Source organism: Solea senegalensis, linkage group LG4 (genome assembly GCF_019176455.1).
Source record: "Solea senegalensis isolate Sse05_10M linkage group LG4, IFAPA_SoseM_1, whole genome shotgun sequence".
Lineage (NCBI taxonomy): Eukaryota > Metazoa > Chordata > Actinopteri > Pleuronectiformes > Soleidae > Solea > Solea senegalensis.
In genome coordinates, this window is record NC_058024.1 from 22,488,525 (window position 1) to 22,502,389 (window position 13,865).

Sequence of the window (13,865 nt, forward strand, 5' to 3'; positions counted from 1 at the left end):
CCATGTCCGAGACTTTTGAAAGCCTAGAAAATGAAAGAGAACAGTTAGAAGCAGTCACGGTTTGAAAGATATTTAGATTTATTACTTTGGTAAATGCCCCGATAGGAAAAAACACACACACAGTTTTGCTTAAACATAAACTGTAATTTAAGTATCAGTGTGTCAAATGTAAACATACTCAATGTAAACATACTCAAACAAGTCTGGTCCAACTAACCCATTTGTGATGGTATTTTACATAATTTCAAAACAAAAGCTTTTGTTTTTTGATGTGTACAATATATAATTCACTATGAAGCAGAATGAATCTACAAATATAAAAAGTAAACATTGAAGTGGGCTGCAAGTTTGACACCTCTGCCTTTACCCACTTTTGGGTGTCTATAATACTATATATTTTGTTATGGGTTGACTATTACTGATGCATTTGTGCGTAATGTGTTTTGTTGAAGGTGACAGTTACATATATCTTATAATAACAATTATAATAATAATATTAAACTTTATTTGTATAACAGTGCTTCACAATAAAATATAAAAAGTAAAGATATGCAAATGCAACAATAACACACAACACAGGATGGAACAAAATAGGTTAAGAGGTTAAAACCCCGTTTTAACTTCGAAATAAACTAAAAATGCAAATAAAACTTAACACAGGGTGGAATAAAAAGGAGCTAGTTAATTTAAAAAGAAGTTTTAAGTCTTCTTTTAAAAAGATCTAGTGAGCTGGATCCTCTGATATCTAAGCGTAGTGTGTTCCAAAGTTTACGGGCGTAAGTAACAAAGGCAATAACAGATTTATTTTATATACCCTTGGTTTGAGTTACGGTAATATATCTTTAAGTTCAAGAACCTCATATTTGTATCTAAGTGAAGTACTTAGTGAAGTTTTTCTAATTTCTGCTCACCCTTGATCCCCTTCCGCTCTTCTGTAATCCTCTATGGCCAGTCTTAGCTTCCTGCGATGAATTGGGTTGTTGATGCCCAGACCCAACTCTAAATCATCATCTGTCAATCCTAGCAGCACCTTAAGAGAATAAATCCACACTTTTATTAAAACTGGATACACACATTTGCTGAGTAACTACCTCGCTCTCACACGCTGAGCGGACAAAGATAATGACGTGTAAGCAGACGGTGGGTGTACCTTGCCACTTTTGACATTTTCAGAGCAAGCTCTCATGTACATGGGCATTCCCATGACAACCTCCATCCAGGCCTGGACCGCCGCCGCTCTCCACAGTGACATGCATGTGGTTCGCGTGAGCTCGGCCTGCTGCAGGCGGTCGAGCTGCTCTTCTCCGTCGGACAGGCTCTGCTGTGTGAGGCTGTCAGAGTCTGGATTGGTCAGGAGAAGTTGGAAGTTGGCATGATGTGGATGGAGGGGGTTCAGGGTGGGAGGGGATGTGGAAATCGAGAGTCTGACACAACAATCTGAGGGTATCAGCACAGAAGACTCACCCACACCTTTGACAATATGAATTCTAATCTAAAATAACCTTCTAATGAACAGTTATCGGTAAGACAAAAGAGTTTGATTCACTGTCTTGAAATTGCACTGTTTGGCCACTAGATGGAGGCAGAACAATGAAATAGTGTCTGAATTATTTGTGTATCATGAGGGAAACAACTTATTCTCAAAACAATATTAAAGCTACACAATCGAGTGAATCTATCAGGTTTGAAAATATGGCACAAACGTTAACGTGTTAAAACGACTATCTTGTGATAATGAAGGGACTATCAGGATAATGTATTAGAGACACGGGGATTATTCATAAAACAGCTCAACACAATAGGATAACACTGATTCATTCTGAACCGACAAATCCAGGATGAATTCAGTGTGATTGCTTTTATTCGTCCTCCACACATGCCGACAATAAAAAAATTAAATAAAAAGCTGCATGCAAAGTTCACCATCTTTTAAAGGGGCACAATTTGTCCAATGGACCTGAGTGACATGAATAATCCCCAGGAAAAAACAGACAACTGGTAATCACAAATGAGGAGTCACTTTCTGGAGGGAGGGAGGGAGGGAGGGAGTTGCCATTAGAAATGGCAGGAGAGGGAGGGGGAGGGAGGGACATGTTAAGACTACACACAAGAACAAGATTACTCACAGAACAGAAAAAAAATGCTCACATAGGATGTATTCAGTTACTAGTTTTATTTTTAAAATAGGATTTCATTTCAATTATAATTTCATTTTGAAAATGCTGAGACCTCCTTGACATTTGGCCGCAGCGGCAGCTGCAGCAGGAGATAAATATTTTAAGTTGCCTCTCGTGTTTGTCCTTTTTTCCCCCTTTTTTTTTTTAAATAAAATACTTAGATATAGTTCATCTTCTTTTTATGGAACATTTTCTAAATTACAAACAGATAATAGTAATAATAATAATTATTAGAGCCACATTTGTTGTAAAAAAAAAAAAAGAAAAAAAGGAGGGATAAATTCTAAACAAACAAACAAACAAACAAATAAACAAACAAGGGGGGGGGCTGTGCATACAAAAATGCAAGGAAAGACAACTCGGTCAGTGGAAACAGAGGAGTAACACAAAGAGTGTGGAGATTATTAATCTGACTGACGATGAATGGACATTTCAAGGATCATGCAAGTGTTTAATGCACATTCATTTGTCTGGTACTCACACGTTAGACAACGCTCAGTAACACGTATGTGTCACACATGAGGCTAATGCTAACAGGGACTGAATGATATGCACATTGTTTTTCAAAGATGAGTTGTGTTACCTTTGGCACTTGCACGTGGTTTCTGACAGATTTATGCATCCCTGATCATCTTCTGCTGTTTTTGTTGTTGTGCCTTTAAACTACCTTTATTAGACATTCTCCACTATACTAACTGAAAATGCATTATTATAGCATGTTGACAATCCTGCCATGAAAAGACACAATTTGCATAAGCATAATTTGGCCAATCCGAGTCCATAAAATCTTTTTTCCCCCTAATATCTCCTCCTCCTCTTCAATAATAATTAGAAAAAAAATGGCGAAATAAAACTTGGGTGATAAGAAGAAAACACTGAAGTCAGTGTTGCAAAGGCATGAAGAAAGCAACTGTAAAGTAACATAAAGCCAAATGACATTTACAGTAAAAAAACACTAACTTTCACAATAACTCCTATTTACATATAAACAGCAGTCCTTCAAGTCTCCAGTTATAAAAACATAAACATTAAGCTCTTTTTTTTTTAAAGATAATACAGCATAAACATGTCTACACATTATCATAACCCAATGTACTGTATATATTTATATGCTTGTAGACATAGATATGTATATATATATACATATACATATGCATACATGTGCATCTATAAATATATATCTAATTTACAAACACAATTTAAGGGTAATATACTGTACATTTATGGAATAGCAGTCTCTGTTAGGGCTTTTCTCATTTTAAATTTTGACCCCTTCCACACACACAAACCACCACAAACAAAAATGCTCCAAACACACTGTTAAAGCCAGGTGGATAGCCACACACACACACGCACACACGCACACACACACACAGATGCTTGCGCCTTTTACACACAGTATCACCAGTCGGCATCCTCCTCTATGTAATAATCAGGGGTGGCTGTACCATCAAACAGGCCGGGGTCCATGGATTTGCGCTGTTTGCCCCGAGTGAACACCCGTGACAGAGAACCAAGTGTCATCTTCTCCTTCTTCTTCTTACGCTTCTGGTCCTCCAGATCCTCCATGGACTGAAACACACAGAGGAGAACGGAAAACTTAGCCCTTTTTGGAATTGCGCGCATTCGTTTGACGCGAGGTTCGACAACAAGGCGACAACAAAAAAATGAGTGGTATGTTGTCTGATCTGTAGGTTAAAGGTAAAGGCGCAGCTCGTAAGAGCAAAGTGTCCCAGAATCTGCTGAGAAGTGACATCATGCTTTATTTGTTTAACCCTTTAACACCTAAGCCTCGAAATGTCCTGTGAGTGAGTCTATTAGCTTCTATTTTCTGTTATTTTCCAGAATAACCTTCAATGTCTGGCAGTTATTTACAATTTACTGCATGTTAAAATGAAGAAATTTAGAAAAAAAACACTGGTTGTACATGAACAACGGTGTTAAATTACCGTAATAACCACACGTTGGCTTTTTTGAAATGTTTACGACAGCACAAACCTTTGCGTAACTAAGGTCGTGCCAAGTGCACTTGTGCAAAAGCATCGTCTGCGATATGCTCCGCGTTAAAGTTTCAATCAATACACGTGATTTTATATGAGTTATGTGCTGAATTGTTTTTGGTGCCGTGACTTCTTGTCGTCTCGATCGGTTGACTGCCCCCATGACACGTGAGCTTTCGGGTTTTTATAGGGATGAACGGTCAGTGTGCAAGGATTGGTGAAGTCTTAAGGATGAAACAAACAGGACTCTTCCACTCAGCCCTACCTTTCCCACGTATGTCAGGAAACTACAGTGGCCTTTGCATGACAGAAAGCAACTCTCTCATCTCCTCCACTACTGTCTGCTGCTTTATCCTTGCTTTTCACTGGTTTTTACATCGGGGTTATTTGTTTGTCTAGTAAGCTTTGTCCATTCAGGCTGCTGGTGCAAGATGGACTGCCTCAACTACATAAAAAAAGGCTTATTCTAAGGCTACAAGAACCAAGAACGGGTAGTTCATTCAATTTAAATTCAATAAACCCAACCATATGTTACACACAGGACCTTCAAAGGTGCTGGCCGTTGATATTTGTCACCACACGAGCTGTTTACTCCTGTTTTTAGTCTAACATCTTCACAGAACACGTGAAATCAAACTACTGCTTTAAAGTGGTTTTGAATTCAAAAACATCACCGCCACCACCGCACCCACGGCTGAGCAGAGGCAGGCTGACACCCAGGCAAGCCGACAGGACAGAGGGACAAACACAAACAGGAGAAGAAGGTGTGATTACTTGGTCAGGGGGGCCAGGCAGCTCTTACATTGCAGAGGGAGTGGGTCCGGTGACGAGGCGAGTTGATGTCACTGGGCGTAGACGAGCGGTCTCCATCGGCCGCCGAGGCGTCGGAGATGACAGAGGGCTGGCGAGAGTGACAGGGGCTAATTCTGACCACAGCTGGATGTGCCCCCCACGTAGATAGATATACACACATTGAGAAATGTCCACAGTTAGTATGAGAAACCTTCAGGGAAACCCTCTGTTAGTGTGTTGGGTCTGTAAAAGCAACACCAAGCAGCAGAGAACACGGAGCGCCGAGCCGAGATAAAGAGAGCCTACCCTGTCTGTCTGTGGTGTGTCCGTGGTACAGGGTCTGCTGGCTCTGACGGATGGCGGCAGTGAGCGGCAGGTCGGCCTGCATCACCCACTCCTGACTGCCGTTCACCACGGGCTCTGTCGCCATGGCCAGAGAAAGCCGCTTCGGTACGTCTTTAGTCAGTGTGGCGAGGGACTGCTTCGCCTGGGAAACACATCGTAGAGTAAATATGAACAGAGGGTGAAACATTTAAGCCAGAAATGGATAAATATGTTATATATTCAACTGTCTTTCACAGTTGCTGGACCTCCTTCACAGGGGTAAAGTACTAAAGTACTCGTCTAAAAATGTAGTGACTTTTTTAACAAGGTTGGGGTTCTTTCTTGTGTCGTTCAAAAAGGACAAGGGGACACAAATCTCACATGAATTGTTTTAATTAAAGGCAAACCTTTACCTTTGCTGACAAAATAAGACATGTAAACACATAATGTGTCAGTCAAAATGGGTCAAAGTTCACAAATACTTCAACCTTCTCACTCACTCAGGGACCTTAATTAACGCCAGTTCATCTGTCCCCATCGTTCACTTCACCTGTCCTCATCATTCATCTGTCCTCATCATCGTTCACCTGTCCTCATCATCGTTCACCTGTCCTCATCATCATTCACCTTTCTTTATCATTCACCTGTCCTGACCTGTCCTCATGCATCTGTCCTCATCATCCGTCCTCATCATCGTCACCTGTCCTCATCATGTTCACCTGTCCTCATCATCATTCACCTGTCCTCATCATCGCTCACCTGTCCTCATCATTCACCTGTCCTCATCCATCATGTCCACATCATCGTTCACCTGTCCTCATCATCGTTCACCTGTCCTCATCATTCACTGCCAAATTTTCTGATGTGTGAATGTATTCATTTGTTTTTCAAATTCAGGCCATAGATTTTATTACTCAGTAATGGATCGAAATTTAAAAATAAAGAACAAGTACACAAAACACCTACTCAGTAACAGTAACGTGAGTAAATGCATTTCTAAATTTACTCAACTAAACTAGAGCAACACAGCAACACAGGAAAGATAATGAAATCCTTTACGAAAGACAGAAGGGTTGAGGATATTACAGAGCATGCAATCAATCAACATCATTACAAACCAACACTTTGTTTTAAATGTCTGTCTCACAAACTCACACATACTCCAAAGTCGCACAGGGTTAAACTCACCATGGTGAGCTCAGCCTCCAGTTCTTTGATCCTGTTCTCCTTTGTGTCCATCTGAGAGCGCAGGATGTTGGCCTGCTCCGTGGATTCCTTGGTCTGCCTCCTCAGGTCCCACTTTTCTCTTTCCAGCATGTCTTTCTCCTTCGCCAGGACCTTCACTGCATCCTCACTCTCCTAAAGCACACAGACACTTGTTCAGGTCAGGAAATGCAACGTTCTGTATCATAACCTTTTTTGAAATTGGATTTGTTTGACGACTTTATGTGAGTTTACAGTTGCAAATTGATTTTTCACCATTTATGAACGATATAAGTTCACACACCGACCTCTGAAATGTCTCTCTGCACTAATATTACTTGTTATTGATCAACCAATTCACACACGAACAAAAACATATATATATAGTATGCAGTGTGATAAATCTGTTGAGTCAACGTTACCTTTCGGTGCTGGTCATAGTTGCGTATGAATTCTCGTAGTTGCTCTTCTCTGCTCTCGAGTGTTGTGTACAGCTGCTGCATCTGACTCACCAGGTCGGACTTTTCCACTTTTAGACGTTTACGGTCCCCTTTCATGGCTGCAACAACAAACAAACACCTTTTTCACATGTGTACATTTTAACCCTTAGAACCATTTTAACCTTCCATTACTATGTTGACAATACAGAATATACAGAGGCTATAAGAATGTGCAATATAGAGTGTTTTATATCCCTTTTTTCAGCACAACCTAGACAATCTGATGAAAGAAAATCATTATTTTCACAGAAAATACTCAAAATGTTTAAAATTGGATTGAAGTTGAAATTTGGAAATACGTCACAGTTCAAAGTTCGTTTTTATGAACAGAAAGAAAGGAAAAACAGTCTATTTTGTGACTTCTGCACAATTATTGCTACTGAAAATGTGATATAAAATGAATCAAAAACACATAAGAAGACGAAAACCCCCCCACATTTTTTAAAGCCTGTATAATATTTGACCTATAAACACACACACACCCAGGTTGTCCATATAAACAGTTGCGTATTATTCCCACGGCAGCATGGGTGCACTAAGGGCTAATAACTGATTCTAGTCTCAGACACAAGGTAAATAAAGCCAACAAGTCAGTAAGATATTACTTCATGCGGCGAGCCACTAGGTGGTACTGTCCCTTCTGTCAATGAAGCACATCAATGTTTTATTTTTTTTCCTTCAAAGAGAAATGGCCCAGAGAATATGATGTAATCTTCTTAGGAAATAAGTGGCAGAGGGGCAATTATCAGCTCGTACATGAAACAGTTTCGGTTGGCATGCAAATCCAAGAGAAGCCTGATTGGACCAGATCTCATTCAGCTTCATTCTCTATAGATGAAAACACCACAGGAACTGATGCAACTGTTGAGGCTCTGTGCAGGTAAATATAACGAAAAATAAGAAAGTCTGACAGTCTGAGCCGCGACGGCAGAGACAAGTCTGGCCCCTGTACTTTTCATAACTGCACACATGCGTCACTCAAGAAGCATTCCTACTGTCAACATTCAGTGTCTTCATGTTATAGAACCAACGTTCAAACCTGTTTTGCAACAGTTTACAAGCTGGGAGTTAAACACACGTGTTCCTCCGAGCAGAGGAGGGAAGAGCTAAAGCCACAATCACCTTTTCTCAGTTTTCTCCACTCCTTCGGTTAAAATCAAAATCAGTTCTATTTGTTTTCATCCCAGAATAGAGGGGGGGGAACCATATTACACAATCGCCGAATGAATGGAATGGAATGAATGAATGGCTATTTCACAATCAGCACCACGTTCCACAATACATCTATACCACATAAATACTTCAAAGTGAAGTCTGTATGTCATGATTGATGGATGTTAATTAAAATTCTACACGGCTGCTTGTTTCGGAGGAGGCAACACACCCTTTTTCTGAAACAGCAAAATATAAATGTAAATCAGTACATGTGCATATACTCATATGGCACAAAACATTGTATCCAAACATAAAAGAATCAGACTCCACTACTGAATTTAACAGCAGTGACAGTCTCATTTGTTTGTTTACTGAGAGTAGACGACAGGCAACTAAATAACACTTGTATTCAATCAAACCTGTGTCCATTTAAGATGACGAAATGTGACTTTAGACGCTGAAGTCACGCTGAAGGAGCCGATGTCTGCTGCTGTGACAGCTCAGATGAAGAAGAGGTGCTCAGACATGAGTGATTTTGTCCCCATTTTGGAACAAAAACAAATCAATATAGTCTGTAGTCGTGCTTGTAAATGCATATTCTGGTGTCTGTTTGAGATGGTTGCGAGAAGGAAGGGACACCTGTGGACACACGGTGACACAAAAGAGCTGAGCGTCCCCTGACCTTGTAAGGCCTCCTTGGCCCGGTCCAACTCCTGCTCCTTCTCTCCCAGCTGCACTCGGAACTCGGTGGCTGAGAGCAGGTTGGCAGAGCAGCCTCCCTGCGTGTCTTCGAGGTCCTTGCTCAACATGTCCTTCATTTGCCTCAGCAGGTGGACCTCCTCCTGAAGCTGGGCTACCTCCTCACGTAACAACACTGAGGAAGACAGAGAGAGACAGGGAGAACGTGTGCATGAGAGGAACGTAGACGCTGAGTAGAGAGGGAGGATCACGTTGGAGTTGTGCAAGCAAGCGGCAGGAAATGAAATAAGTAATATCAAACAACTGGACTTGAAGGAGGAGATTATGCTTCAAAATTATAATATAAGCTACAAACAACACATTAAACCCCCCGAGGCTTCGCTCCCAGAGGTGGCTGCAGGTGATTTATGAATTTAGATAAAGTCTGATTGACTGACGCGAAGGGGGGGCAGTCGGTTAGGGGGGTGGGTAAGTGAGAGACAGCAGTCTGATAAGACTTAATAAAATATCAACAACGCACGCTTGAGTCCGACTCCTCAGTGCTGCGCTTTCAATCTGCTGTGAAACGTCTCCCAGGCCTCGGGGGAAACAGGCCGGGGAGGAGGACAAAGCTGCTGGACACGTTTGTCCAACCACGAGGACAGACAACATTAAAAAGATGAGAGTAGCTTAGAGTTTTAGTCTAGCGAGGGAACTCCACCACTAACACAGGAGCAATATGTCGCCATGAGTTGTATTTTGCACGTTAGGGCAGGTCTGAGCAATAAGAACAGGGGCAAATAAACACATGCAGCCAGAATATTCAACTCTGATTGATACAATTGTGAATAATAACACGTAGTAATGACACATAGATATAATTGAGATAATAGTTTGTTGGTTAGCAATAATCATAGCAGAGAATCAGTAGATTATTATGCCAGAAAAATAATCCTGCATCTTCTCAAATGCGGGGGGGTTTGATGATCTCATGAAAATGCAGAACTTGGGCTGGGTCACAACTTTTTTTTTCTGCAAACGATTTGAAAATTTGGAGCCGACGACCTGAGAACCTGTGATGAAAGTTGATCACTGTTTTCTGGCATTTTTATATTCGAAGCGGTGAAGCCTGCGAGACACAGATTACAGATAAACCAATAATAAAAAAAGGACTTGGAAGCTTGAAAAATCTGTTAGCATGGAGACCAAAACGTGGTTCTGATGCAGAACCTAATATAGGACTATGCTCTGATTTTGGGTTTAAGATTATGGTGAGACAACTGGTTATAGTTAAAGGAATACTTCACTGATTTGCATTTAGCTTTTCTATTACTAGAATAGGGCTAGTATTTTTGTTACGTGCTCACCAGTGACACTTGGACCTGTTAGCGTAGCTGTTAGCAAAGATGGCGGACACTGTTTACATTCTGGGAATGAGGTCCCGCCCCCCTACGAGTGGGTCTAAAAAGTGTGGAATTAGCATTGCAGTTTCAAGTCTCTGACTTTAGTTTCAGCTGTCGAAATGAATGGAATGGATCCTTTTAGGAGGCATGGGCAAACAAGACCAAATGTCACACCTTTTTACTCTTTAATTAGTCTTTTAAAATACCTCCTTATTTATGCGTATGTAGGTTAATGGACTTGTCATTAGTTGTGCAGGTATAGTTTTGCTATTGAAGATTTTCACCAAGGGAATCACACACAAGTCTGTGTGATTCATCCTCTCAGGATGATTTAACAACATTTCAATTGTTGAAATGTTTCAATATGGACCAAAGCGGTTCTCTAAAGCTGAGTTCTCTCACTAGAGACAAGGAACAAGAACGCTAGATCAAACCAGTCAAGTTTGCGTCTGTATTTGTCCAGACTTATCGCACAGACAGTATGGAGTGAAGACTCGTTTCAAAGCGACATCACAGAGGATCTGCTTTTCAGAGAGTCTCACCACGTGTACAGTAAAAAAAAATAATACCACAAACTTGTTATGGTTTTGAATACTGGCCACAGACATCCTGAAGTTTAACCCCCCAAAAAATGTTCTCAGTGACCTTTGGACTTTGAAAATCTAATCAGTTTGAACGTGACATTTGCTCAAGGAGGCATTCCTGAGTGCACAGGACTGGGTCAGAAGGACATTCCAAAAACATAACAACACTACACAACACTAAAATCCTGATTGTTCCCTTCATCACAAACACATGTGCATACTATATACCGATTGAGAGCGAGTGTGGGTATGTGTACGTGTGCATGCATGTGCAATTCCAAGAGGGAGAAGGTCTCTGCAGGCCCGCAGCCAGACGTATGGGGCTGCAGCAGCTCCGATAAGAGAGGAAAAGGGACAGTCCATTGGTCTCTGTCAACTCAGGACTATGGAAGCATGTGGAAGCTCAATGCAGCATGTGACAAAAAGAGTGTTTTTTTTTCCTTTTAAGAGAGCAATCTTTCACTGCCTCCTTGCAGCCTAAATCCGCTTATTCATGCCTTCACCTATAGGCTCCTCTCCTTCCTATATTTGTCACAGGGATCTCAGCGGCTGTTTCTGATGCCAATGCCGGACAGACAGACAGACAGACAGACAGACAGACGTGGGCTGTGCTTGGTTTAAACGTGAACGCCAAGAGTGTCTGTTTAAATGATCGGCTGCACATTGTGTGACGTAAGGATTGACCTCAGGCCGGGTTTGAGCTGTTTCACACAGCAGCCGAGTTCAGGAACTGAGTAATTCTCACTTCTTATTTTTCTTTTTTTTTTTCTCACATCCACATAGAAACTGAATAATTCTCACTTCTTTTCTTTCTCTTTTATTTTTTTATCACATTCACATAGGAACTGAGTAATTCCCAATTATCTATAACGCTCATAGGATACTGGCTTGCATGTTACACTTACATCTCTATGATTTAGTTATTATTATTATTGTTATGTACAGTGTGTATTTAATGTATGTAAATGTGTAAATGTGAATTCTCCCAAAACCAATTCTGCATTTACTTCCAGCATCAACCCCTGACCACACACACACACATTGCTATAGGTGGCCCCCTAAAGACTTTACATAGGCTTGTATTAATTTACTGGTGACCTATATATAATAAGCCATCTTCCTATACCGTAGATAATTTACCTCCACACGCATCGTTCTCTCAGAGTTCTAACACTCGAGTGCAGTGAGCCTGCTCGAGCTATTACAGTCCTCCCACACACCAGAGGAGAAGCCCACTCTCCTTCCTACTCAGCAGCAGCCAATTCAAATAACTTCTTGACCAAGCCTCCCATTAGAGTGTCCATCAATGTCAGGACCAGGTCTCTGAATCTATTTTTAAAAGTACTTTCTGACTCACGGAGTCAGAATTCTGAATTAAATCTGAAGAATTCTGAGATGAAACTGATCAATCTGATCCAACTCAGAAAGTTACAAAACAGGCGAACTGAGACACTTCTTGTGTTTCTTGGTCTAAAACAAGACACGGCTTTTCTTTTCTGTCTGGTATAGATTTCGCAACGTGGAAAAAAAAACAAGCAAACAAAATGTGCTTTAATTATGTGTGATCGTGCAGATTTCTGTCCAAGCTTTATGAAAAAATGTGTGGGTTAATTCACCGCCGCAGTAAATGAGGCCTGCACACTGCCAAATTAAAAAGCACTTGTTTTAGAAATTGGCAAATAACATGATTGGTTTTACTCTGCAATTTATTTTACCAAAATGTCTGTCTAAAAAAAACAAAAAAACAAATAAACAACCAAAGATATTTCATGTACAATTATAAAAATAAGAGAAAGCTTCTCACATAATCTCCATCAGTGTTGTTCATTACTTGCCTCCATTTTAAAGCTCTGAACCCAAACCTACACTCCAGCATTTCAACCATTGTATTCCTCAGCCTGGGGAGGTTTTGCCATCCCATCATTCAGTCGACCTGTGGTCATTCATCTTTCTTCTCTGCTGTGGCTCCACAGTGGTATGAATAACCTACACAAAGACTCTCACTGTTACATTATAACCCTGTACTATAAACATAAGTGCTTATTTCATCTATAATGTCTCAATGTTACACTTCATATTTTGCAGATATCATTGTGAACTTTTTTTGAGTATTAGGGAAAAAAATTCATTATCATTATCTAATTTATTATTAAATAGCAGCAGCACACAGGTGTAACAAGCGTTATCCTTGCAGTCGACCACGACCAGACATTTGCTCCTCCACAAAAGACAATGTGGTGCTGATGTGACAAAAAGATGAAGTATTAGATTACAACTTTATTCTCATAATATTACAACTTTATTCTTGAAAGATTACATCTTTATTCTCATAATAAAGCCAGCCAGACCCTTTTTTGATCTAATATCTTGAAAAATGAAACTATGTAATGAAATATAAAATGCTATAACATAGGCCACTGTAACTGATTTATTTGATAGGCTAGGCCGGCACCATTGGCGTGTCAACAGATTCACAATATATATTTTACAACAGTATTTTCTCCTACTTCTTCTTCTTCTTCTTCTCCTAATGTTTTCCGGCTGCAACAAACAATAACATTCATGAAGTGTAGAGAGAAAATCCATCTTTGTGTCACTTCAATCACAGAAATCTCACTTTTTACTCAGAATTCGACTTTAATCTCAGATTTTTCACATGTGGTCCTAATCCTCCTCCATAAATTGCCTACAGCTAAGCATTTTCAGTGAAACTGTTATTCATCATTATTCCAGTAGAAGCTGATGAGGTTTGTGATGATTCAAAGACACTGAAATTTAAATACCAAATTTGCATATGCACGTGAAGAATCTCTTTAAAACATTTTTGTTTGTTTTATAATTCCAGTATAATTCCCATCTGCAGGAATCCTTTTCTGTAAAACGCAATGAAAACCTCTGCGTCAGTAAATCACGGTCAACCTGAAAGCAGAACCATGTAATAATAATATGGAGTGACTGTTCCGCCCTGGAGGAGTTATGATGAGCATGACCGTCACTTTTATGCCTCAGTCTCCCTGACAGTTCAAATCTGTGTACTTTTGTTCAGTAC

General features: G+C 40.3%; 2 protein-coding genes across 6 annotated transcripts in view; both read right to left on the reverse strand.

Moving 5' to 3' along the window:
* Position 1: 1 nt before the first annotated feature.
* On the reverse strand, positions 2-2,093 carry LOC122767964 (kazrin-like; the record flags this gene model as incomplete). Its single annotated transcript, XM_044023541.1, has 4 exons — positions 2,021-2,093; positions 1,151-1,470; positions 912-1,030; positions 2-23 (listed from the first exon to the last, which is right to left on the reverse strand). Coding segments are annotated over exons 1-4 (534 nt in total), but the record flags the coding sequence as incomplete, so codon positions are not given.
* Positions 2,094-2,603: 510 nt separating this feature from the next.
* Positions 2,604-13,865, reverse strand: part of kaznb (kazrin, periplakin interacting protein b) — an 89,023-nt gene continuing 77,761 nt past the window's right edge. For 3 of the 5 annotated variants that reach the window (XM_044024296.1, XM_044024299.1, XM_044024300.1), the window contains 6 exons: positions 8,834-9,025; positions 6,919-7,055; positions 6,482-6,652; positions 5,276-5,456; positions 4,980-5,113; positions 2,604-3,749 (listed from right to left, as the gene is read on the reverse strand). In XM_044024296.1, coding sequence (XP_043880231.1) covers positions 3,579-3,749; positions 4,980-5,113; positions 5,276-5,456; positions 6,482-6,652; positions 6,919-7,055; positions 8,834-9,025 — 986 coding nt within the window. In that variant the 3' untranslated portion in view covers positions 2,604-3,578. Of the gene's footprint in view, positions 3,750-4,951; positions 5,114-5,275; positions 5,457-6,481; positions 6,653-6,918; positions 7,056-8,833; positions 9,026-13,865 lie in introns of all 5 variants that reach the window. The other 2 variants (XM_044024297.1, XM_044024298.1) reach the window with 2 other exon arrangements.